General features: G+C 43.4%; 1 protein-coding gene across 3 annotated transcripts; it reads right to left on the reverse strand.

Annotated features, from left to right (window-relative positions):
• Positions 1-469: 469 nt before the first annotated feature.
• On the reverse strand, positions 470-22,029 carry cuedc1a (CUE domain containing 1a). 3 transcript variants are annotated; one of them, XM_027158703.2, is made up of 11 exons: positions 21,427-21,906; positions 9,324-9,712; positions 9,034-9,234; positions 7,427-7,557; positions 6,987-7,113; positions 6,122-6,314; positions 4,945-5,034; positions 3,252-3,345; positions 2,808-2,866; positions 2,652-2,721; positions 470-1,304 (listed from the first exon to the last, which is right to left on the reverse strand). In XM_027158703.2, coding segments are annotated over exons 2-11 (1,077 nt in total). In that variant the 5' UTR covers positions 9,435-9,712; positions 21,427-21,906; the 3' UTR covers positions 470-1,303. The 3 variants fall into 3 exon arrangements, with proteins under 3 accessions (XP_027014504.2, XP_027014506.2, XP_027014505.2); XM_027158705.2 differs by lacking the exons at positions 470-1,304; positions 2,652-2,721; positions 2,808-2,866; positions 3,252-3,345; positions 4,945-5,034 and adding an exon at positions 5,701-5,842 and having other exon boundaries at positions 21,427-22,020; XM_027158704.2 differs by lacking the exons at positions 470-1,304; positions 2,652-2,721; positions 2,808-2,866; positions 3,252-3,345; positions 4,945-5,034 and adding an exon at positions 5,702-5,910 and having other exon boundaries at positions 21,427-22,029.
• Positions 22,030-23,626: the final 1,597 nt, after the last annotated feature.

Raw genomic sequence — 23,626 nt, forward strand, 5'->3', positions numbered from 1 at the left:
AGCAGACGTATTGTGTTTACACGTTGGCCTCCAGTGCCATCTACTGGACATTCAGGTTATTGCACGGTCAAGTTAGTGTGTTAAAAATGACTATTCATATCCAGTTCATACAAATACAGGATCACAGGTCCTGCAGAGAACCCTGAGTGAACATCTTGAACATCTGAGTGTTTTTATTAGCTGATGAGTCGAAGCAGGCGTGTTCATACATTCAGTTTTCTAACTGTGATATCCTTATCATGGTCCTCACAGCTCCAGGGTCCAAGGTTTGATAGTTTTATATCGACTTTCTCCCAAACTGTGTCTAATCAAACTGTTCCTCCTTTATATAATGACGCATCACATCTGAGAAGAAGACAGGAAGCAAGCACAATGCAAGGAAGTGCCGGAATCCAGACCTGAACCAGAGACGACGTGATGACGTGATATCGGTGCAAATAAGAGATAAACAGCTGCACGAAATAAATAGGTCGGATTCGGAGCAGCAGGACATTAAGTACAAAAACAACATGCATCTGCTTACTTCCTGGAAATGACTCATCACAATGATTATCATTTGGCACTGGAGAAGGGGAAAAAAGACAGAGATGCTGAATTGCTTTTTAAAGAGTCGTTTAATTGAATTGAATTGAATTTAGTTTAATTTGATGTAAGTAAGAAAGAGTAAAATGGATCAAAGTCAGTGATCTGTACAAACAGGCAGCATCCTGCACGGTAAAGTGCGACGCAAAGACGAATGACAGACAGCGACGTACACAGTGACGCATCTCTGGTCATCTGGAAAGATTCAAGTGGAAAACATTCAGCTTTACGCATCACCGGTAAGTTGGAACTGGGGATCCGACGAAGGAGGTGTAGAGGAGGTGGTCGAGATAAGACACACGGCTACAAGATGTCAGACAGGAAGCGGCTGAAAACAGATGCTGTGTTGAACACGGTGGAGTTTGTGCTTGTGTGTGGAGTCCTGAGTCCCTCTGAACATCCCCAACTCCACCATGATATTCGATGATGATCATATTAATAGGTCTGATAATGATAATACATGTGACGATTTGAATGAACAAGCCCCAAGAAAATAAACAAACAAACAAAAACAAACAAATAAATAAATAAATAAATAAAACTTTTCCAGATTTCCAGGTTCTGAACCTAAGTGCCTTCCAGACCAGGACGCACGGCGAGGACGCAGCTCCGCAGCCCACACGGACTCACCGCAGGCCGATCAAGAGGTCAAAAGGGTGGGATCGAAGTGAGGCTCGTCCCACCATCAGGAGAAGAGCAGGAGCAGGACATGAGGAAAAAGTCTGGAACAGAAATAAACACACAACTAAACCGAGGGTGTCAGATATACAGGACCAGGACCGGGCCAACAAAATACGTGTCAAAATTCTATTTCTATATTTTTTAAAGAGTTAAATTTAGAGTCGTACATAAAGCTTAATTAACCCTTTCAAATCTGACGCCTTTCTCCTTCAAAAGAACTCGTTAATTTATCAGCTTCACACCAATATTCAAAATATTTGAGCTGCCTTGCACCATTTGACCAAAAGTACAGTGATACACTGAAATACACTGTGCAAATTTTTTGGCAGGTGTGGAAAAAAATGCTGTAAACAAAGAACGCTTTCAAAAATGAAACTGTTAAACATTTATTTTCATAAATGAACAAAATGCAGTGAATGAACAAAAGAGAAATCTAAATCTAATCAATATTAGGTGTGACCACCGTTTGCCTTCAAAACAGCAGCAGTTCTTCTAGGTACACTTGCACACCGTTTTTGAAGGAACTCGGCTGGTAGGTTGTTCCAGACATCTTGGAGAACTAACCACAGATCTTCTGTGGATGTCGGCTTTCTCACATCCTTCTGTCTCTTCATGTAATCCCAGACACACTGGATGATGTCGAGATCAGGGCGCTGTGGGGGCCGTGCCATCGCTTCATGCTGGTTTGAAGGCAAAAGGTAGTAACACCAAATATTGATCTGATTTACATTTTTCTTTTGTTTGCTCACTTTGCATTTTGTAAATTGACAGAAATAAAGACTCATTATTTATATTTCTGAAAGCTTTCTTTGTTTACAGCATTTTTTCACACCTGACTAAAACTTTTTGCGCAGTACTGTATGTGCACCCCTGACCATCTCCACACTGAATGTGGGGACGTCAGTGAATGCTGTAGAATAATGATTTCCCTTCACTGGAACTTAGACACACAAACACTGTGGAACTGCGAAGAGAACTTGTTATGCTGTAACATGTCAAACAGCCCCAAACAGTCGGCTTAAAAAAATTGCCAACGGGTCGGGTCGGACTCGGGTCTAATTTTTTCGGGTTTGTCTCGGGTCGGGTCTTTCTTAAAAAATAAATAAATAAATTATGCACGTCAGGTTCGGGTAAAAAGTGATCGCTTCGGGTCGGGGTACATTTCTTTTATAGACCTGAGAAGACCTCTAATCTGGAGTGTCATACACAGAGCCCTGACCCTGACTCGACCCTACTGAACACCGACCGCACCCCAGACCACCTTCCTCACCTGATCCCAGTATCTGATCTCACCAATGCTCTGAATGACCACAGATGCTCACAGCCAGGCTCCAATATCTTTCACGAACGTTTTACAGTCTTACACTTTTTTTTTTAATCGCTCTCACCATGACGCCACTTCTTTGTTGGACTCGTCCGTTTCCTGAGCGCTGGATCTCCTGAGTTTGCCTCCATCTTCTGCACACATTAAACAGCATTAGGAACAGACCTCAGACCAAGGAGCATTTCATTCTGTAATGAGGGGAAGTGAAGTTGGTGCTTGCCTGCTGGAAGTCCCTCTACATCCTCCAGAAGGTTGGCAGTGGAGGCTGCAGCGGCGAGTCTGACACCATGGTTATGGAGTACACAGGAAGCTTTTTTTTTTTTTTACAGACGTTATTATTTATCGACGTGTCTTTGTGCATGTGTGTATTTTTAAACATCAGCCCTGCTGTCTATCCTTCTCTACCTTTTGTTTAACCTTGTGATCACGTTTCACCATCTGATCCTGACTACTTTATTTAATGTCTATACTCCACTGCCTACAGTATACGGTCTCCTGAATATTGTCTTCTTCAGTCGTTTGCTGAGTTTCTGTAATTGACTACTGCAGGTCTTTTTTCCAGTGAGGTGTTTGATAGGACCTTGTAAAGGAATCTGTAATTACGACACGGAGCTGCGGAGTTAAAAGGAAGGGGAACGTTACGGCCGACGTTGCAGGAGGATACGGGTGATGTTTGAGGAGAGCCCTTTTTTTGGTCTTCCTCCGACGGGTTTTCTCAGAGAACGATTTGGCGATTTCAAAAAGCTTCTTCCTTGTAGCTGTAAAACATGGCAGAAGGAACAAAAGAAGCGTTCGGGTCAGAAAGCACAGCAACGATCATTTCTCCTTTCACAAACATCTGTAACATTTTGCACATGCTTTTATATGCACATTTGTTTTATGCATGTTGTGTGTGTTTTGTGCATGTTGTGTGTGTGTGTTTGGCATGTTTTGTGTGTGTGTTGTGTATGTTGTGTTGTGTGTGTGTGTTGTGTTTGTTGTGTGTTGTTTATGTTTTGTGTGTTGTGTATGTTGTGTGAGTATGTGTTGTGTGTGTTGTGTATGTTGTGTTGTGTATGTTGTGTATGTTGTGTTGTGTATGTTGTGTGTGTTGTGTATGTTGTGTTGTGTGTGTTGTGTGTATTGTGTGTTGTGTATGTTGTGTGTGTGTGTTGTGTTTGTTGTGTGTTGTTTATGTTTTGTGTGTTGTGTATGTTGTGTGAGTATGTGTTGTGTGTGTTGTGTATGTTGTGTTGTGTATGTTGTGTGTGTGTTGTGTTTGTTGTGTGTTGTTTATGTTTTGTGTGTTGTGTATGTTGTGTGAGTATGTGTTGTGTGTGTTGTGTGTTGTCAGTTGTGTATGTTGTGTCTGTTGTGTGTTGTCAGTTGTGTATGTTGTGTGTTGTCAGTTGTGTATGTTGTGTCTGTTGTGTGTTGTGTATGTTGTGTTGTGTGTGTGTGTTGTGTTTGTTGTGTGTTGTTTATGTTTTGTGTGTTGTGTATGTTGTGTGAGTATGTGTTGTGTGTGTTGTGTATGTTGTGTTGTGTATGTTGTGTTGTGTATGTTGTGTGTGTTGTGTATGTTGTGTTGTGTGTGTTGTGTGTATTGTGTGTTGTGTATGTTGTGTTGTGTGTGTTGTGTATGTTGTGTTGTGTATGTTGTGTTGTGTGTGTTGTGTTGTGTATGTTGTGTAAGTTGTGTTGTGTGTGTTGTGTATGTTGTGTATGTTGTGTTGTGTATGTTGTGTGTGTTGTGTATGTTGTGTTGTGTGTGTTGTGTACGTTGTGTATGTTGTGTTGTGTATGTTGTGTGTGTTGTGTTGTGTGTGTTGTGTATCTTGTGTTGTGTATGTTGTGTAAGTTGTGTTGTGTGTGTTGTGTGTGTTGTGTATGTTGTGTTGTGTATGTTGTGTATGCTGTGTTGTGTGTGTTGTGTATGTTGTGTGTGTTGTCTATGTTGTGTTGTGTATGTTGTGTGTGTTGTGTGTGTTGTGTATGTTGTGTGTGTTGTGTATGTTGTGTTGTGTGTGTTGTGTTGTGTGTGTTGTGTATGTTGTGTGTGTTGTGTATGTTGTGTGTGTAGTGTGTGTGTTGTGTGTGTGTGTGTGTGTGTGTGTGTGTTGTGTGACACACTGAGGCTGTGTGTGTAGAGCTAGGAGCAGGATCTGCTTCACTACATTAATAAACATGTGTATGATTACATTCAGCTCGGCGTCACGGCATTTACAGCTCAATACAGCCAGACAAATTAGGAGACTGGGAGCAGACAAAGAAGGAACCAGGTGTGTGTGTGTGTGTGTGTGTGTGTGTGTGCATTGTTTGAGTGTGTGTGTGTGTGTGCATTGTTTGAGTGTGTGTGTGTGTGTGTGTGTACTTACATTTTCCCATGTGCTTCAGTTTGTCACGGAACAAGGCATCATCTGAGATGGAGGTACAGGCTTCCTCAGAGCTTGATGCAGTGTGATCACCTACAGAATCATACACACACACACACACACACACACACACACACACACACACACACACACACACATTAAAAAAAAAAAAGTGACGTGACATACGGCTAAGTACGGTGACCCATACTCAAAATTTGTTCTCTGCATTTAACCCATCCGAAGTGCACACACACACAGCAGTGAAAACACACACACACACACACACATACACACACACACACACACCGTGAACACACACACACACACACACACACACACACACCGTGAACACACACCCAAATCATGGTATACAATCAGACCCCTGATATTGTACCTTGAAGCCGTTGCCATTAGTCCAAACTCGCCCCACTATTACACTCAAGAATTAATCAAAATATATAAACACACATATAAATGCACGCACACACACACACACACACACACACACACACACACACACACACACACACACACACACACACACACACACGCACACACACGTCTGAGACCAGCAGAGTTCAGGAGGTGCAGTAGAGCTGATAAATAGTGTGTACCTTCAGTGGAACTCTCCATGCAAGCGGATGAATGAAAGCGCTTGGATTGCATAGACACAAACCTCTACAATCATAAAGAGCCAGCATGAGATGACAACAGGGAGGGGATGGGGGGGGGGGGGGGGTGACAAAGTGATCCTCATGTCTCAGAGGCAACAGGTGCAGCTCTCAGACTGAAGGCAGGAGGAGTACATGTAGGGGTGAGCTGTGGAAGATGCCCCGGTGGAGAACGTCAGGGTGCACAGAATCCAGGTCAGGATTGTGAGGGAGAAAGGAAAGCATGTATACTGACGAAAGAGAAGAATGATGAAGAAAAGCTGCTTTAGGTGCTCAGGGGGTGAAACGGTGAGTCTGTCTTATTCCAAATAATTAACACACACACACACACACACACACACACACACACACACACACACACACACACACACAGTTTTTTTTTTTTTACAGTTAAGATTGGGGTTAGATTAGATAACGTAACCACATTCATAGTTAATAGAAGGTCATTTGTATTATAAAAACAGAAAGTAAGTGTGTGTGTGTGTGTGTGTGTGTGTGTGTGTCTCCACCTCTCTCCAGGGCTATGAGGAAGTCACGGTTGCGCTGCAGCTCCCTCATGAACTCCTCGTTCTGCAGGAAAAGGGCGATACGCTCGTCCTCCAGGTACTGCTTCAGTTTCCTGTCCTGCTCCGAGTACTGCGTCAGAGAGGACAACGAGGATGATGACGACGACGAAGGCTGGGACAGGCTGCTCTGAGAACGCTTGCAGTGAAGAAGACAAGAATAAATCAGCAATGACAACCACACCTTCAGGATCAGTGTGTCATTATATAAGGAGACCATTTGGGGGAAAGAAGAACGTGCTGCTCCATCAGGGTGTGTGTGTGTGTGTGTGTGGGGGGGGGGGTTACACACCGTCTACACAAACTGTAATGTTTGGATGTGTTTTTCTTTACTGAAGTCTGAGAGTCTTTTTTTCATTAATGTCATGGCAAAAAAAAAAAAACACACAAAGGTCGAATGACGATTGTTTGGCTCCGCCCACTTACATAGATTTGCATAATATGCAAAATTTCCTTTTTTTTTCCTTTAAGCTTCTCAGCCCATTTATCTGAATCGACCCAAATGTAAAAATGTGTAAAAATATTATTTCAAGACTTATTTATAAGTGAAGACCATTTGTTTTGATGTCACAGAGCAATGAATTACTTATATTCTGATATTTTATGGGGTCCTGCGATAACAATACGGCTAACAATCGAGACGGATTGTTTTTGGATGCTTTTAAATCCACCCTTAAAACCGCATCGCTTTAAAATGGCTTTAGATACATTTCAGTATCTTCGGCACGATATCGGCAGCCGGCTCCTGCGTCTGAGCGATTAGAAAAGTTCCCCATCCGTTATCGCTTGTGTCAAAGCCCCATAAATCTACCTGCAGACTGTCGAGCTGCTGGGGCAAGATCCGCAGGAAGTCATCCGGGAGGTTGCCTAGTAACGGAGGATTCCAGTTCCTGTAGCTTCCGACTTGACGAAGCCCGGTCGGAGGATTGGCATCAAACCTGACGTGTAAAAAAAAAAATACAAATCACGGCCACTGCTTAAGACTCGCTGATTTGTCTGTTGGGCTAATCGTGCTCTTCCAGGCTTGCTGGGTTTACATTAATATGTGAGGGAGCATGCGGAGCTGCAGTGGTGTGAGATGTGCAGCAGATGGAGAAATAAGGAGAGAAATGACTCCTGAAGGTGAGCAAAAGAAAGAACGACCGAACTAGATGATTAATCATATGCTCTTCTTTCTATTCACGATAAACGTAAAGAGCTCTACATGAGGTTCACACGCCTCAGACACGTCTCTGGTTCGCGTGCCCTTGCCTGGGAGGAGGGAACGGCAGCACGTCGGCCGGGTGCTTCCTGTCATAGATGTGCATCTCGTAGGAGGGTGGAGAGTAGACAGGTGGGGGTTCTTCATCCGAGCTGTCCGGCTCTAACGTCCTTTCTAAGATCTGCGGAAGAAAAAAACAATCAGACGCACGAGCAAGATGGACGTCTTCTCTTATACTCTTATACACGTGATCGGTTCTTTTATTTTACAAAGAAAAACGTTCTTCAAAGGTTCTTTCAAGGTTCACCGGGTAACCAAGTCAATCTCTGCTCCTGAAAAATAAAAGAGTTTACAGGGAAATGTACTTCGGTTCTTTTAAGGGTTTCCCATTTTCCTTTATTATTATTATTATTATTATTATTATTATTATTATTATTATTATTATTATTATTATTACTATTATTATATTTCAACTTTTTAATAATTACTATTTATTCTGATTTATTTTTGTATTTTGTTTTCTAATTTATTTATTTTATTTTAATTCTTTGTATCAAAATACTTTGATACTTTTAGAACGGATACTAAAATAAAGGATGTCTGTATTTAAATTGTTTTTATTTTTTTAATAACTATTGTTAGTAATATTTCCCAAAATATATTTTGTATGATTTATTTGTAATTTTTTTCTAATATATTTTTTTCAATTGTATTTTAACTTTAATATTTTTTCAAAATTTTGCATAAACGTCTGATTTTCAACTGAATCTCGACTAAAAGCCTCTTTAGAGGATTGTTAAATTAGAGGATTGACTAAAAATAGACACCTACATCTGTAGGTATAAATCCCTGTAAGCAGAGCAGTGTTGAGGCAGTGTCGAGGCAGTGGCGAGGCAGTGCGGATCCTCTTCCAAACCGTAACAACACAAAATCAAAACCTCTCCCGTGCAGCATCTGTAGCCTTCCTTTGATCTCGGCGCAAAGCCGTGTGTGAGGATCGATCTCTGATATCGACGTAATGCATTTTTAATAGTAAACCTCCCACGTCTATAGAATCGACCGTGCGTTTTTGCTGGTCAGGGCGCTGGACAGGCGTGTGATGTGCAGCCGGATCATGGCGGCTCCTCAGGGATCGTCTGCTCCGGGTGATCAGCGTGGTTAAGAAGGGCACGGATCTTGTCTTGAACCTTCAAAGCTCTGTGTGCGCTCTTCAGGACCTTGCCGAGAAAACTGGGTCAAGCAGTCCTTACACACACACACACACACACACACACACACACACACACACACACACACACACACACACACACACACACTCCTCTGCCCCAGGCATCAGAGCATCAGAGCATCAGGCCTGCTAGTTATTCAGGGCAGCGGCTCCACAGCTGCAGGCTGCAGATGCAGAGGACAAATGCTGCGTGCTGCCGCCCGTCCGCTCGTTTTTTTTTTACTGGCTTAATCTCACTTAAAACATAAGGAGCAAAATCCAGACAAGTTCTTACACATATTCAGACAGATTTCTGGATTCTCTTACGAAGCTGCTGTAGTTACAAGACACAAGAGGTGAAGCTTTAAAAAAGGAGCTGAGAGACTCAGACATTAAGCTCCAAACAGCTAGAGATCCTGTTTTCGAGAGACTGCGTTGTCGTCTCCTTACCTCCGGGGGAATGCTGTCCTCCGAGTCAGAGCTGTCGTCCGTGCCTTGTCCGTCCAAACTCATCTGCAGGAGCTGGTCGATGGTGGAGTCCACAGCACCATTGTTGGCCCTCAGGACACACTCGATCACCTCGTGGTCCATGCTCGGAAACATGGTCTTAAAGTCGTCCATGGCCTGGTTGAACTCTAGCCGTCGGACGTGCTACAGTAAAAAAGGGTAAAGAGATCAGGTTCTTGGGTTCCTTGTTCATGCTGAAACTGCAGGGAGACACATATGAGGCTCATACGCACCTGTCGAGAAGACTTGCTGTTGCTATTGAGCTCAGATCCTCCATTGCTAGAAGCCCTCGAGCCGTGACTGCCATTACTGCTGGCGCTGCGCCGGAACAGGCTGGTCATCATCTACGGCTTTCAGACCGTGCCTTTAGGAGCTCCGCCTACTCTCCCAGTGACCACACCCCTCTAGAGCTACTCCCACCCTTAACCACGCCTCCGTTATCCTGTCATGGCACTCGCAATGTTGGTGGAGCATGGATGGTGTTCGTGTCTGCTGTTTCCTCCTGACCCCCAGCAGCATCCGAACACTGTTTAAACACGTTACTGTTACGGGGACCTTTTCAGACTCGAGTCAGGAGGTTAACGCTGAGGCAGTGGGGTCGCCCAGGGCATTTCCTGATGATCTGCAACACAACAAAGCACAAAGACAAATAAACATAAGTAATGACTCTATATAAGTATAAGAGCATTTGTTACACAATGCATCATCTTTTTTGTATTTAATATAAACAAAAAAAAAACAGTTTAGCAGGAGACGTGGCGTTTCCATGGTAACAATAGCGCTCCTGTGTGTTGGCTGGCATTATATAGCTAAAACGTCGACGATTTTCCCCTAACAGCAAACCACATACATGTTTTCTTCCTTCCGTAATTAATATCTGCTGTAAAAGCACTTTATAAATGTCATATGTCAATGTGATATTTATCTCAGCCTGATGCTGCCTGCGTAGATACACTGCGTGAAAACGTGGGGTGAGACTCCAGGGTTTGGCTCGCGCTGGAATGCTGTGACGGATTTGGGTCAAACAAAAATTTCCCCCATCACACAAACAGTCTCACAGAGCAGGCTGATCAGGATGGATTGTGTACGTAACATTACGTCCAGTCCTGCCTGGATGTGGCTATAAAAATAAACCCAAGACTGGACACGTGGCTCGCCGGAAACAGGAAGTGAAGGAGGAAATGGACGAGTATGGGCATGCATGTGAGCTGTGGAGCCGACACACTCTGAGCTACGTGATGCATTCTGCAGGAGGAGAGCCCTCTTCGGCACAATCTCTGTCTGTCCTCATTACGTCTCCAGCCATCCCTGTTTCCTGTTTCCATGGCAACGCTTGTATTTCTGAGTGGGAACGCAGCGTGGGTCGGAGCTAAGAGGAAGAGGAGGAGGAAGAGGAATAGGAGGCGCGCTCTGCCGACTGCACCGTGACCTCAGAAAGCCGGCACTCGTCTGTCTGCATCTTTTAACGGGACCCTTGGTGCTGGATTTAACACATAACTCCACGGCGCACAGAGAGCAGCCGTAACCTTCAGCTCTCACACACAGCTCGAACTCTACACACCAGGCTTAAATACGCCTCTAAAAGAAAAAGGATAAGAAGCGAGAGCAGGAACAGATGCAATCAAACTTCAAGACAGCAAACTTCATTTATTTATTAACATTTTCTAACAATTTATTTATAACACATTTATAACACATTTATAACACATTTATAACACAATACTGGAGCTTTTATACAAACGTGGTCAACTGGACTTTCTATGAAAGTGAGAAAAGAGACAGCAATAGTGACAGAGACAGACAGAGACCGTGACAGATATTGACAGAGACAGACAGAGACATAGAGTGTGACTAAGACCGTGACAGAGACAATGACAGAGACAGACAGAGACAGTGACAGAGACAATGACAGAGACAGTGACAGACAGAGACCAGTGACAGAGACAGACAGAGACAGAGAGAGACAGAGACAATGACAGAGACAGTGACAGAGACAGACAGAGACAGTGACAGACAGAGACCAGTGACAGAGACAATGACAGAGACAGACAGAGACCAGTGACAGAGACAATGACAGAGACAGTGACAGACTGAGACAGAGAGAGACCAGTGACAGAGACAGACAGTGACAGAGACAATGACAGTGACAGACAGTGACAATGACAGAGACAGTGACACACAGAGACAGAGACAGACAGAGACCAGTGACAGACAGTGACAGAGACAATGACAGAGACAGACAGAGACAATGACAGAGACAGACAGAGACCAGTGACAGTGACAATAACAGAGACAGTGACAATAACAGAGACAGTGACAGAGACAGACAGAGACCAGTGACGGTGACAGAGACAGTGACAGAGACAATGACAGAGACAGACAGAGACCAGTGACAGTGACAGAGACAATGACAGAGACAGACAGAGACAGACAGAGACCAGTGACAGAGACAATGACAGAGACAGTGACAATGACAGAGACAGACAGAGACCAGTGACAGAGACAGTGACAGAGACAATGGCAGAGACAATGACAGAGACAGACAGAGACCAGTGACAGAGACAATGACAGAGACAGACAGAGACAGAGACAATGACAGAGACAGACAGAGACAATGACAGAGACAGACAGAGACCAGTGACAGAGACAGACAGAGACCAGTGACAATGACAGAGACAGTGACAATTACAGAGACAGACAGAGACCAGTGACAGAGACAATGACAGAGACAGTGACAGACAGAGACCAGTGACAGAGACAGAGAGAGACAGAGACAATGACAGAGACAGTGACAGAGACAGACAGTGACAGACAGAGACCAGTGACAGAGACAATGACAGAGACAGACAGAGACCAGTGACAGAGACAATGACAGTGACAGACAGAGACAGAGAGAGACCAGTGACAGAGACAGACAGAGACAGTGACAGTGACAGAGACAATGACAGAGACAGACAGAGACAGTGACAGAGACAATGACAGAGACAGACAGAGACAGTGACAGAGACAATGACAGAGACAGACAGAGACAGAGACAATGACAGAGACAGACAGAGACAGTGACAGAGACAGACAGAGACAATGACAGAGACAATGACAGAGACAGACAGAGACAGAGACAGACAGAGACAGTGACAGAGACAGACAGAGACAGAGACAGTGACAGAGACAATGACAGAGACAGACAGAGACAGTGACAGAGACAATGACAGAGACAGACAGAGACAGTGACAGAGACAATGACAGAGACAGACAGAGACAGAGACAATGACAGAGACAGACAGAGACAGTGACAGAGACAGACAGAGACAATGACAGAGACAGACAGAGACAGAGACAGACAGAGACAGACAGAGACAGTGACAGAGACAGACAGAGACAGAGACAGACAGAGACAGTGACAGAGACAGACAGAGATCAGTGACAGAGACAGAGACTTGTGTTGGAGACTTTGTGTTTGAACTGTAAGCGAGTTTCACATGAAACTACGTTTTCAAGCCACCTCTGAGGGGCAGAAACAATGTTATGAGGCTGAAAAGTGCTGAAGTTCCCCTTTAATGAGGTAAATGTAGTAAAATGTGCCGTACAGGGAGACACCAGCACCACGGCCCTAAAATCACTCTCCTGCTTAAAGATCCTCATAAAGAACAAAGTGAGGAGACGCTGCAAAAATAACTAGAACGATCTAAACTTAGCAGCACAAAGTGATGAGCTCACTGGAAGCTGCTGCAGGTAAAAACACAAACTAACAGAATCTGCTCAGAGCTCACAGCACGAGTCCAGGCTTGTGAGGACGTCAGAAGTTAAATATCGCTAAATAAGAAAAAAGCATCCATTTTTTTTTATTAAATCTATTTATAAAAGATGAGACTCTGGCCATCAGATCATATATATATGTTGCACACATCAGTCCTGGAGCGATGTTCAGCCGTTACACGGCACGTTGCCTTCAGGCGCCGGTCGTATCGCTAACGACTAGCCTGCGGTGGCGGCCGTGAAATACCGTGTTTATTCCTTTTAAAACAGAAAGTCATTACAGAACAGATTTATGGGACAGAAAATAAAACACACTTCCTCGGCTTTGATTCCGTCGCCTGGGGCCAAAACACAACATGAAACAGTGAGATCGGTTCCTAATGAAGCTTGACTGTCTGGGATCTTAGCCACGCCCCCGTCGTGTCCCCGCTGACCCTTCACGCTCACTTTGTATTTTCTACCTCACCACTCGGGTTAAAGCGCACAATCGTTGTCCTCCAAAGGAAAAATAATCCAAGCTGAATGAGTTTCATATCAAACCGCTGTCAACACGTCCTGACATGTCCTACAGATCTCTCTCACACACACACACACACACACACACACACACCTGCCCATATTTAACTTCTGTTGTCTTTGTGTTGTTGGTGTGTGTCACAGTAGAAGACCGACACAGACACCGGCTTTAACACTCAAGAACCCGAAAGTAAACTTTTACTCGGCACCAAACCGAACAGTTAACCACAAGCCTTTCAGTATAAATGTATTTACACGTTTCCCAGCGCTCCTTTAAGTTAAATGACTAGTGATTCATTTCATAAACACATTTAACGATGGTTGTAGTGTGCAGCATTGATAAACACTGGAGTTACAATGCATTGTGGGTAATAACATAGTGAACTATCAACGTGAAAAATTGTACACCTTCTTCATCATGTATCTGCTCCCGGCTCCTCGTCTTTAACGTTCAGTGGATCTGTCGATTAAAGGTGGGGTCTCCGATTTTTAAGAAATGCTTCAGAAAACTGAGTCGGGCCGAATGATAAACAAAAATCAAAATAAACGTGTAGCCAATGAGCAGAAAGGGGCGGGGCTTGTCAATATGAATGGAGAGAGTGTTCAGTGCGCATGTGTGATGTTAGCAGAAAGTGGTTTTAACGTTGACATGGCGGATAAAAACAAAGAAAGAAAGAGAAGAAAGACTTACGATAAGGACAAGAAGTAGGACGTGTTAATATAGGATCAGCTTTCCAGCGCTGGAGAGAACTGAAGGAGCAGGAAGTTGGCCACATATTCACAGGTTGGAGTTTCCCGAGTCAATAACTCCTGAGCTAAACGCTGTTACTACACAAATAACACCTCTTTTCTATCGTAGTAATGTAGAGAGGCAGCTACAACCGCGTTTTGTGTAGTAACAGCGTTTAGCTCAGGAGTTACTGACTCGGGAAACTCCGACCTGTGAATATGTGGCCGACTTTACTTAAGACGCCGAGGCGCTTTTTTCCTTCTCGATAGGTGAGTAACGTTGGTTTTGCTTTGTTACACAGAACTAATATATGCCTTTGTCCTTTACATGATTATGCTTGTGTGTCATTTTTGCTTGTTTGTTTATCTACAATCGTATTGTTCTTCCCTTCAGCTATGATAAAGACGCGTTTCTTTCTATTAGTCGCCTGGGTTACGTATGTATGCGTGGGCGGAGCTATCGATACAGGGGTGGGACCCGTTTGGGTTAGGGGCGTGTTTGTTTTGGTGATTTTATATGTCAACATTGGCTTTCAAAAATCAGAGACCCCACCTTTAAGGTTTTTCCCCTTCTGTTTTTTCCCTCAGCTCTATTTTTGAGCCCTTTGTGTACTAATAAACATGCTATGAGTTCCTCTCTCACCTCCTGCACCTCTGACTGTTCTTAAGACTGAAACGAAATGGGATTGCGAACGACAACGCTACGTGTCTGAGCTTCACCAGCAACATTTTCAAGCCTTTACGCATTCATTCCCCCAGACTGGAAAATCATTAAACGTTACGGTCACCAGGGGAGCCTGCAGGACCGCCTGCGGTACACAGTCAAGCTTCCTTACAGCTTGTATTTCCTTTTTACAGGGGAAAAATTCAATCTTTCTGTATCAGGAAGGATCTAAACGTGCTGTGCTGAAAACACAGACAGCTAATGAATGTATAACGTAGTTTTAGAAGCTTAGTGAGATGCAGATCAGGATCATGTCCACCTTAACGTCTCGATCGGCGCCTGAAGATTATTCTTATGTTCTGTCCTTAAGGAGAGAGAAGGTCGAAACAAGAACACTGAGCAAATACGGCCAAGCTCCATTAACACAGCATTTTACCTGAGATCGGAGCGGTGTGGCTAGTTGTTGGGGCAGCAGCTGCCCAAAGGCTCCACCGTGCCATGAAGATAAATGATTCAGCACTACTGACCTAACTGAGAAAAAAAGAGTGAAGCATGTAGCACCAGCCGCTGCAGACGATTAAGCTGCCATGATTATGTCACTGAGTCCTTGGTGGACAAACTACCGGATATCAGATTTCATGCAGCACTTCCTTTGCAGTATTTCACATAAACACTTAAACATGGGCTGAAAACCGCTGGATCATCAGAGGCATTCCTGACAAACTGGGATTTAAACATCTGAGCTCCCTCATAGGAAGGCTGACGTCTTTCTGAGTCATGATGTCACCACGAGGACGCGTGCAGCTCTACCCTGAGGAGTTGACTGGAGTGACAACAAGTGTAAGAGTGTGTACATCGGGCGCTTGGAAAGGGGACCGCACCGATCCAGCGCTTTAACGTTCCAGGTCCAGGAGCAAGTTCTCACTAGGTCCATTTACATGGTCACGGGGAGCCTGTGCCTGTCTCAGGCGTCATCGGGCATCGAGGCAGGATACACCCTGGACAGAGTGCCAACCCATCACAGGACGCACACACACACTCTCATTCACTCACAGACACACTCACACACTACGGACAATTTTCCAGAGATGCCAATCAACCTACCATGCATGTCTTTGGACCGGGGGAGGAAACCGGAGTACCCGGAGGAAACCCCCGAGGCACGGGGAGAACATGCAAACTCCACACACACAAGGCGGAGGCGGGAATCGAACTGGAGGTGTGAGGCGAACGTGCTAACCACTAAGCCACCGTGACCCCCTTGTGCTGATATTTTGCTCCAAAAATGTAAACATACCTAGCGTCAAGGGCGAAGGAGCAAGACACAGTCGTATGGCGTTTATATGGAGTGTATCTTCAGTCGCAATCTTCAGTCGCAAGCGTTCACACGGGACGCGATCGTATTACACTCAGGATACGAGCAGAACCATGTGTTTGTTGTCCCTTGTGTGTTGTTTGTGTCCCAATTTCCTCAATTATGGCACAGAGTCCTCGGTTCTCGCCCGTGCAAATGTAATCAGAGCCTAACGGCACCGTGCATCTCTATAGCAACCCCTCCGTCTGTCGGTCCAGATGCCTGTCTGATACGTGCCGTTGACTATCAGACTAATTGATTCATTAAGGATTATGGGTCCCCTGCTCAGGGATGGGGCATAAAAGAGGCGGATTCAGGGCAAAACTGATTTAAACACACGCCGCTGCTACAGAGCCGAAGAGCCCGAGGCAAGGCGGATTAACGTATGAAAAATGTAGCGCTGATGAAAAAAAAAGAGGCAAATATCTAAGGATCTGTAGAGAAAGTGATTAGGTGAAATTTAACTACTACTGTGCCTGTAGGTAGATATACTGTATATATATCATGCTGTGGCTCTATCAACTTTCAGACCCTCTAAACAGCAAGATCTTGCAGAGGAATTCTAATAGATCTGGCATCCAGGTAAGGTCTGTATACTTAGTGAAGTAATGGCCGATCACGAGCGGCACTTCGTGGGCAGAAAGGAATAAATCTTTCATGGAGAAAGATTTAAATGAAAAATTTATAGCATGAATTACGCAGCAGCTCTCTGCTATTAACAAACTGCCGTAAACAAATTCCTTTTCATCCGGAAAAAAAAAAGCCGTGACTGCCAGTTTGAAATGCGGCCGATTTCGGCAGAGAAGCGAGAAGATAGAAAAGAGAGTCGGAGATCCGAGCGGGCAGATTGTAGGGTCTGACAGCTTCAGTATGCTTCAGCTGCGTCACCACACGGCCTCCAGTCTGGATTGGGGGAAAACTCTTTATCATCGATCTCTTCCCAGTGCAACGGTTTACAAAGTCTCTGCTTCGGCGACCGATGGATCATCCTGTAGATTTGAGTTATCTTGATTATCCGTTAGCATGAAATCTCAGGTTTAGGCTAAAAAGCCAACACGATCCTTACAGAAAGCTTTAAGTTTATCATTAAGCCTTAAAAGTAACACAGCATGACATCATGAGACATAACAAAGCCACGTTCAAGCGCAACCTACACGTACTGTATGATTAGACACGTTTACGATGATATGATACACGACCTAGCTCCGAGTCACACGTCCAGCTCCTGAACCTAGATAGTTGACCGAGAATTTCCTCGTTATCACAAAACATATCTCGTAAAAGCATAAATAAAAACAAACGAGAGGATGATAAGAGAACAGACGTTTATAGCTGCTATAAGCTAAGTGATAATAGGAGTTACTGCACTTGCTGGTTATGAATAAAGTGGTTCGTTCATTCATTCATTCATTTTCTACCACTTTATCTGAACTTCTCGAGTCACGGGGAGCCTGTGCCTATCTCAGGCATCATCGAGGCAGGATACACCCTGGACGGAGTGCCAACCCATCACAGGGCACACACACACACACTCATTCACTCACACACTACGGACAATTTTCCAGAGATGCCAATCAACCTACCATGCATGTCTTTGGACCGGGGGAGGAAACTGGAGTACCCGGAGGAAACCCCGAGTCACGGGGAGAACATGCAAACTCCACACACACAAGGCAGAGGCGGGAATCAAACCCTCAACCCTGGAGGTGTGAGGCGAACGTGCTGACCACTAAGTCACCGTGTTCCACCTCCCATGAAACTCAATTGTTTTAAACATTTCTTACTTAAATTGTTATTTGTTGAACGTGTCAATGGGAAGTGTACGTGTGTGCTGCTGAAACACTCGACTTTATAGAGAAAATTACATTTCTTTGCTATTCGAAAAGGTCGAGACAGATTAAGTCGCTATGTAGCTGTAGCTCCGGTTCAGATATTCAGCTGTAGCAGAAACAATAGACCTTTTCTCGAGGCTCATGGGAAACAAAATTAGATTCTGTAGAAGAGATTATATCCTTCACCGAAAGAGGTGTGTGTCTGTTTTCCGCCGCTACAATGACTCTATTGTGACGGCAAAATTGGAAAAGTTGAGAAGACACACAGAGCCGAGCGTGCGCTGGAACCAAAAGTTGTTAGCAGGCTGACCTCGGACTGGCAAATGCCCTTGTCTCTGTCCTGCTTTGGACAGGAGCGGGAATGGAAAGATGAGGAAAGAAAAGGGGGAAGAACGAGAACAGGGCGTTCTTCCAGATCTTTTCTCCCCTCGTTCCCAGACGTTTTATCTCCGTGCGCTAACAGCACACAATTAGCGCTCATTGCTAAAAGCTAATAATGAGCAGCATGACATAAATAATGGAGCTAATCTGGGTCACAGAGCGCAAGATTGCTGAATAGTGCTGCGAGTTCAAGAACACACACGTGCACAGAACCAGTCGACATGATTACAGGCTCGAGAGCAGTTATATAGTACAGCGATCTCCTCTCCGAAACCTGGATGGAAAGATCTCATTCGTAGGTCTGTATGGAAAAGAGAAAGACAAAACAAACCCTGAGGATCTAACTGATGGTCTGAATGGTCTGAGGAATGAGATACGTTCAGTGATATATATATATATATATATATATATATGTACTGTAGTAAAAAAAATAGATCACTGACCCAAATCTTTCCCCTTACGGCCGGGCTGATTTGGTTCTGGGTGTTTGTGAGCTACCTAGAAAAGTGACCTGATGTTCCTGGTCTTTTTTCTGTGCCCAGAACATCCTCTTTTGCTCTTTTACCCCATCCATGTTGTGTGTCCTGAGACCCTTCTGCTCAGCCTGGCAGCACAGAGCGAATATATGAGTTCGAATCCCTCAGAACCTTCCACTCACTGAATTAGAATTCAGTCGTACCGTCATATAAATGTGTATGAATCACATCATGACTAAAGGCGTGAGAAAATATCGACCAGGAGAAAATATCTGTGAATAAATAAGTACATACGGTGTTGGGAACATCACCACAAAAGAACGCCATGGTAACCATGCAGCCACCACATACCTCTGTTAACGCACATGTGCACAGGAATATGACTAACTCCAGTGCATTAAAAAGCATTATGGAGGGTTTTGAGAAAGGATAGATTTAAACAATAGGATTGGAAATGAAACATGATTAAAGGTTTATGAATGTGTTTAAAACACGTCACACAGAAACTGGACTTCAGGAAACGACCTGATGTTTCAAACAACAAAGGACATTTCTATAACGGCAGCAATCCAAGAACCCTCAGGATTTCAGCGTGAGGAAAAAAGAGGGTCGTGGTTTTGACGTTAAAGCTCAGCAGGAGGCCAAACTGTGACACAACATGGTGATGATATCTATAACGCAAGTCATCAGCTTTACTGGAACCCTGCACTCGGGTCTCAGGTACCATAACAACATAAGCGAATTCATTCCACACACACTTGCTCGCGGACGTTAGAGGAAGTCCACCTCCAGCTGAGACACCTGTGGCGTAGCGTGAGCGGCTTACAGATGCGTGTCAGCTCCACGAATATGATCCAGGCTGAGGAGGATCAATTAATCATGTGGGACAAGTGCAGTGAAATCTTACCTCCAGTAGTAGCACTACTGTGTGTGTGTGTTGTGTGTTCTACCAACAGAATATAGAAGCTTTAAATCAGTAAAAATCTCAAGTAAAAGGTTTTAATAGTCCTATATATGGTTAATTATTATTTTATCATTGGAACATTGTAGACAAATCTTGACTATATTCAAGATGTTTTTACACTTAAGGAGGCTCGACGTCACCGTTCCTGAAAGCTCAAGAGCATCAGCTGACAGTTTCTTTCCTTCAAAAGTGATTTTTATATTTTTGTGGAAAAACACTATTTGATATAAACAGAGGAACAAATGTAGAATTAAAACACGAAATAATCCACACTGAAAAAAAAATAAAAAATAAAAAATCAGTTAAACTATAAGGTCAAAAAAAAGAAAAGAAAAGAAATTAGGTCTAATGTATATACTGAAGTGTAAATGTAATGAAAATCAATCTTTACAAACAATTTAAATAAATAAATAGACAAACAGATAGATAGACAGATAAATAAATAAATAGATAGATAGATATATAGATAGATAAATAAATAAATGTAATAAAATAAAAAGACTTCATGTAACGCTGCTATAATTAATCAAACCTCATCATCTGGAGAAGTAAATCAGGTGAAGATGGATTAAAAAAAAAAACAGTCCAAATTATGGACCATATTGCTACATACTGTAATTATTATTATACAATGATAAATAATAAAAACTTCTCATGTCTCTATTTTCCCTCTTTTTTTTCTTTCTTTTTGAGGAGGTTTCTCTCATCATTAACTCCTTGTCACGTGTGATGATGCTATTCGTGTTTTTGGGAATCCGTATGGGACATTCGCGTCATCACGTGTGAAAACCCACTTGATTTGTTATTAAAAAAATCATTTTTACAAGTTTTTTTGGTTCATTAATGATTCACAATAGCTCTTAATCACCCCCTCACACACACACACACACACACAACCCCACCCCAAAAGGACCTCTTTAACTCTTTAACCATCAAATCTTAACAATTTCTCATCACCTCAGCCTCAAAACATTATCAATAATATTTTACCTGTTTAATGAAGAACTTGAGATTTTCATGCTTTAAATTTCATCCAACATTTTTTATTTTTTCCTTATAATAAATAATAGAAATTAAAATAATAGAAATGTTAAATTCTCAGGACTTTCATGTACAGTAAAGCAACAGTCTCATTCTTTCTCGCTCGCTCTCTGTTTCTTCCTCTCTCTCTCTCTCTCTCTCTCTCTCTCTCTCTCTATATATATATATATATATATATATATATATATATATATATATATCTGTTTCTCTCTCTTCCTCTCTCTCTCTATATATATATATCTGTTTCTCTCTCTTCCTTTCTCTCTCTCTCTCTGTTCTCAGTGTCAGATATGATTTTTTTTTAGCCCAAGTCATACTAAGATTTCTAACAGGAAATAAAATCACGTATAAAAATAAGGCCATAATATTCGGTACGATTTGCCGGCCTTATTCCCTACACGCGTGACAGCGCGGTTCCGTCCCGAACAGCTCGCCTTTTGGACCGTCTGGTGCGCTACGCAGGTTGCAGAACCCTTTCTAACAAGTGCACTTTTGTGGGAATGAAGCAGACGTTTGGGACGGAATCCGTCAGATTCGATCCACCAGTAGATGTTGATGAATCTAAAGCATGAGGTGTAGAAGCACACATGCACCATGACCGCGCCACAGAACGCCGAGCTTACCAGGTGAAGCGCGCGCAAATCCGGTGCATCCTCATGTAAAGGTGTAACAGCCCCCAGACAGAGGAGATCAAAAACACCGGGAAGATGCTTCCTCTTGCTGGAACACCCTGCTGTGTGTGTGTGTGTGTGTGTGTGTGTGAGAGAGAGAGAGAGAGAGAGAGAGAGAGAGAGAGAGAGAGTGTTGGAGCGCAGGTTTGGTCAGGGAGGAGGAGGAGGGTGAAGAGGAGGAGGAGATGCAGCACATCTCTGTACACTAAGAGATGGAGAGCATCCTAGCGGATAGACGAGCTCAGTGCACCCCACGGCATATATGAGTGTTTTCCCGCGCTTTCACACCTGATCCACGTCCCACCTTCCGGTCATCCGTGATGACGCACTGGACCACGTGATGACGTGGTTAAAAGTGCACTTCACAACACTGGGCACCGGAACTGGACCTCGTTTCACGCGTGATCCCACGTGAATGATGAACGAGTCACGTGGGGGGCGGGGGTCGCGCGTGGATATAAACGTGTCGCGTGGAATCTAATTACGCGCAGTAATACATGAACACGTGGAATAAAAGGACGCGATGATAAATAGGTCACGTGGACACCAGTGACACGTGATAAACGAATGAGTCAGTGATCTATTACACCACGTTTAAAGTAGAATCCGATTTATTTTAGTCATCATTTCATGTAACATATAATAATATTTAAAGTGTTTATTCCTTACAGATACAAAAGTGTGTGTGTTTATTCCAACAACGGATTTGATTTAAAATATTTATTTTTGTTTGTTTATAGAATGTTAATTATTTTATTAACACGCGCAGTGACGCCACGTGGGTATAAAAAGTAGAACAACTAGATACCTAACTACTAACTACTACTAACTACTACTAACTATTACTAACTACTACTAACCGACCTATCAATTATTGTTCTTGTAACGCATGGTGAGGCCTAGTGAACGTGTGTGTAATGTGTGTGTGTGTGGGAGGGAGAGACAGAGAGAGAGACAGACAGACAGAGAGAGAGAAAGAGAGAGAGAACAGACAGAGAGAAAGAGAGAGAGTGAGAGAACAGACAGAGAGAAAGAGAGAGTGAGACAGACAGACAGACAGAGACAGACAGACAGAAGGAGAGAGATTCAGACAGACAGAGAGAGGAAGACAGACAGACAGAGAGATTATAATAAAGTCTCTCTCTCGCAGCTGCCCGGTGTTTGATCAGTTTATTGCGCTTCACAGATGGCGCACAGCGGTATTGTGCACACGGGTCACGTGACCCCCGCCCTCTTTATCCCTGTCCCGAGAAAAAGCGGCTGAAACAAAGAGCTCAAACCAAAGCACCTGCTCTGGCCCAGAGATTAGAGTAACACACACACACACACACAGACTCTCTCTCTCTCTCTCTCTCACACCCACACACACACTCTCCCTCTCTTTCTCTCTCTCTCTCACACACACACACACACACAAACACACACACATACACACACAGAGTGACAGCTCGAACTGTAGAAAACATCTGATTAGACCCAAGACTTTCAGAATTAGCCATGCATTTATCTGGGATCATGCGCGCACACACACACATACACACACAGAAATAAAGTTTGCTGGAAAGAATCAACCTGTTTCACAAATATTAAAGAAAAAACTTTTAAGCTTAATTAAATGACATTAAAGTAAAAAAAAATATATCCAAAATAAAATCCATAAATATAATTTTAAACAGATTAAAAATCTACTTAATATCAATTGAAAAGGAAAGATTCACAGAATAAATAACTGCAGTGTATTTACAGTGACATCCAAACACAATCCTACCGGTAAGGGAGGAATAGTTAAAAAAAACAAAAACAGGTCTTTTATTTGTGAATATTTGTCACTGATTATACAGAGTGGGTGAAATGATGAAGTATTGACGTCGGCATCAGGACCGACGTGGAGATGACGACGATGATAAAATCTAGTCACACTTTCCACAGTGTGGAAGAGGGTTGAACACAGGGCTTTGTTCATATACTCGGTCTGCAACAAACGCTTTCTCTTGAGATGTTTGGATTGTGATGTGGAAAAAGCCCTGAGCTTTAGATCCAGTCCAGTAAATCCAGTGGGGGAGGGAAGATGGTGGCACCAGATGGAGCCCTATGAATAAAAGATTAAAGAATAGACTCTGTTTCCAGCCACGGCTTTAACCCTTAACCTTAG

The sequence above is a fragment of the Tachysurus fulvidraco genome, chromosome 20 (assembly GCF_022655615.1).
Source record: "Tachysurus fulvidraco isolate hzauxx_2018 chromosome 20, HZAU_PFXX_2.0, whole genome shotgun sequence".
NCBI classification, from domain to species: domain Eukaryota; kingdom Metazoa; phylum Chordata; class Actinopteri; order Siluriformes; family Bagridae; genus Tachysurus; species Tachysurus fulvidraco.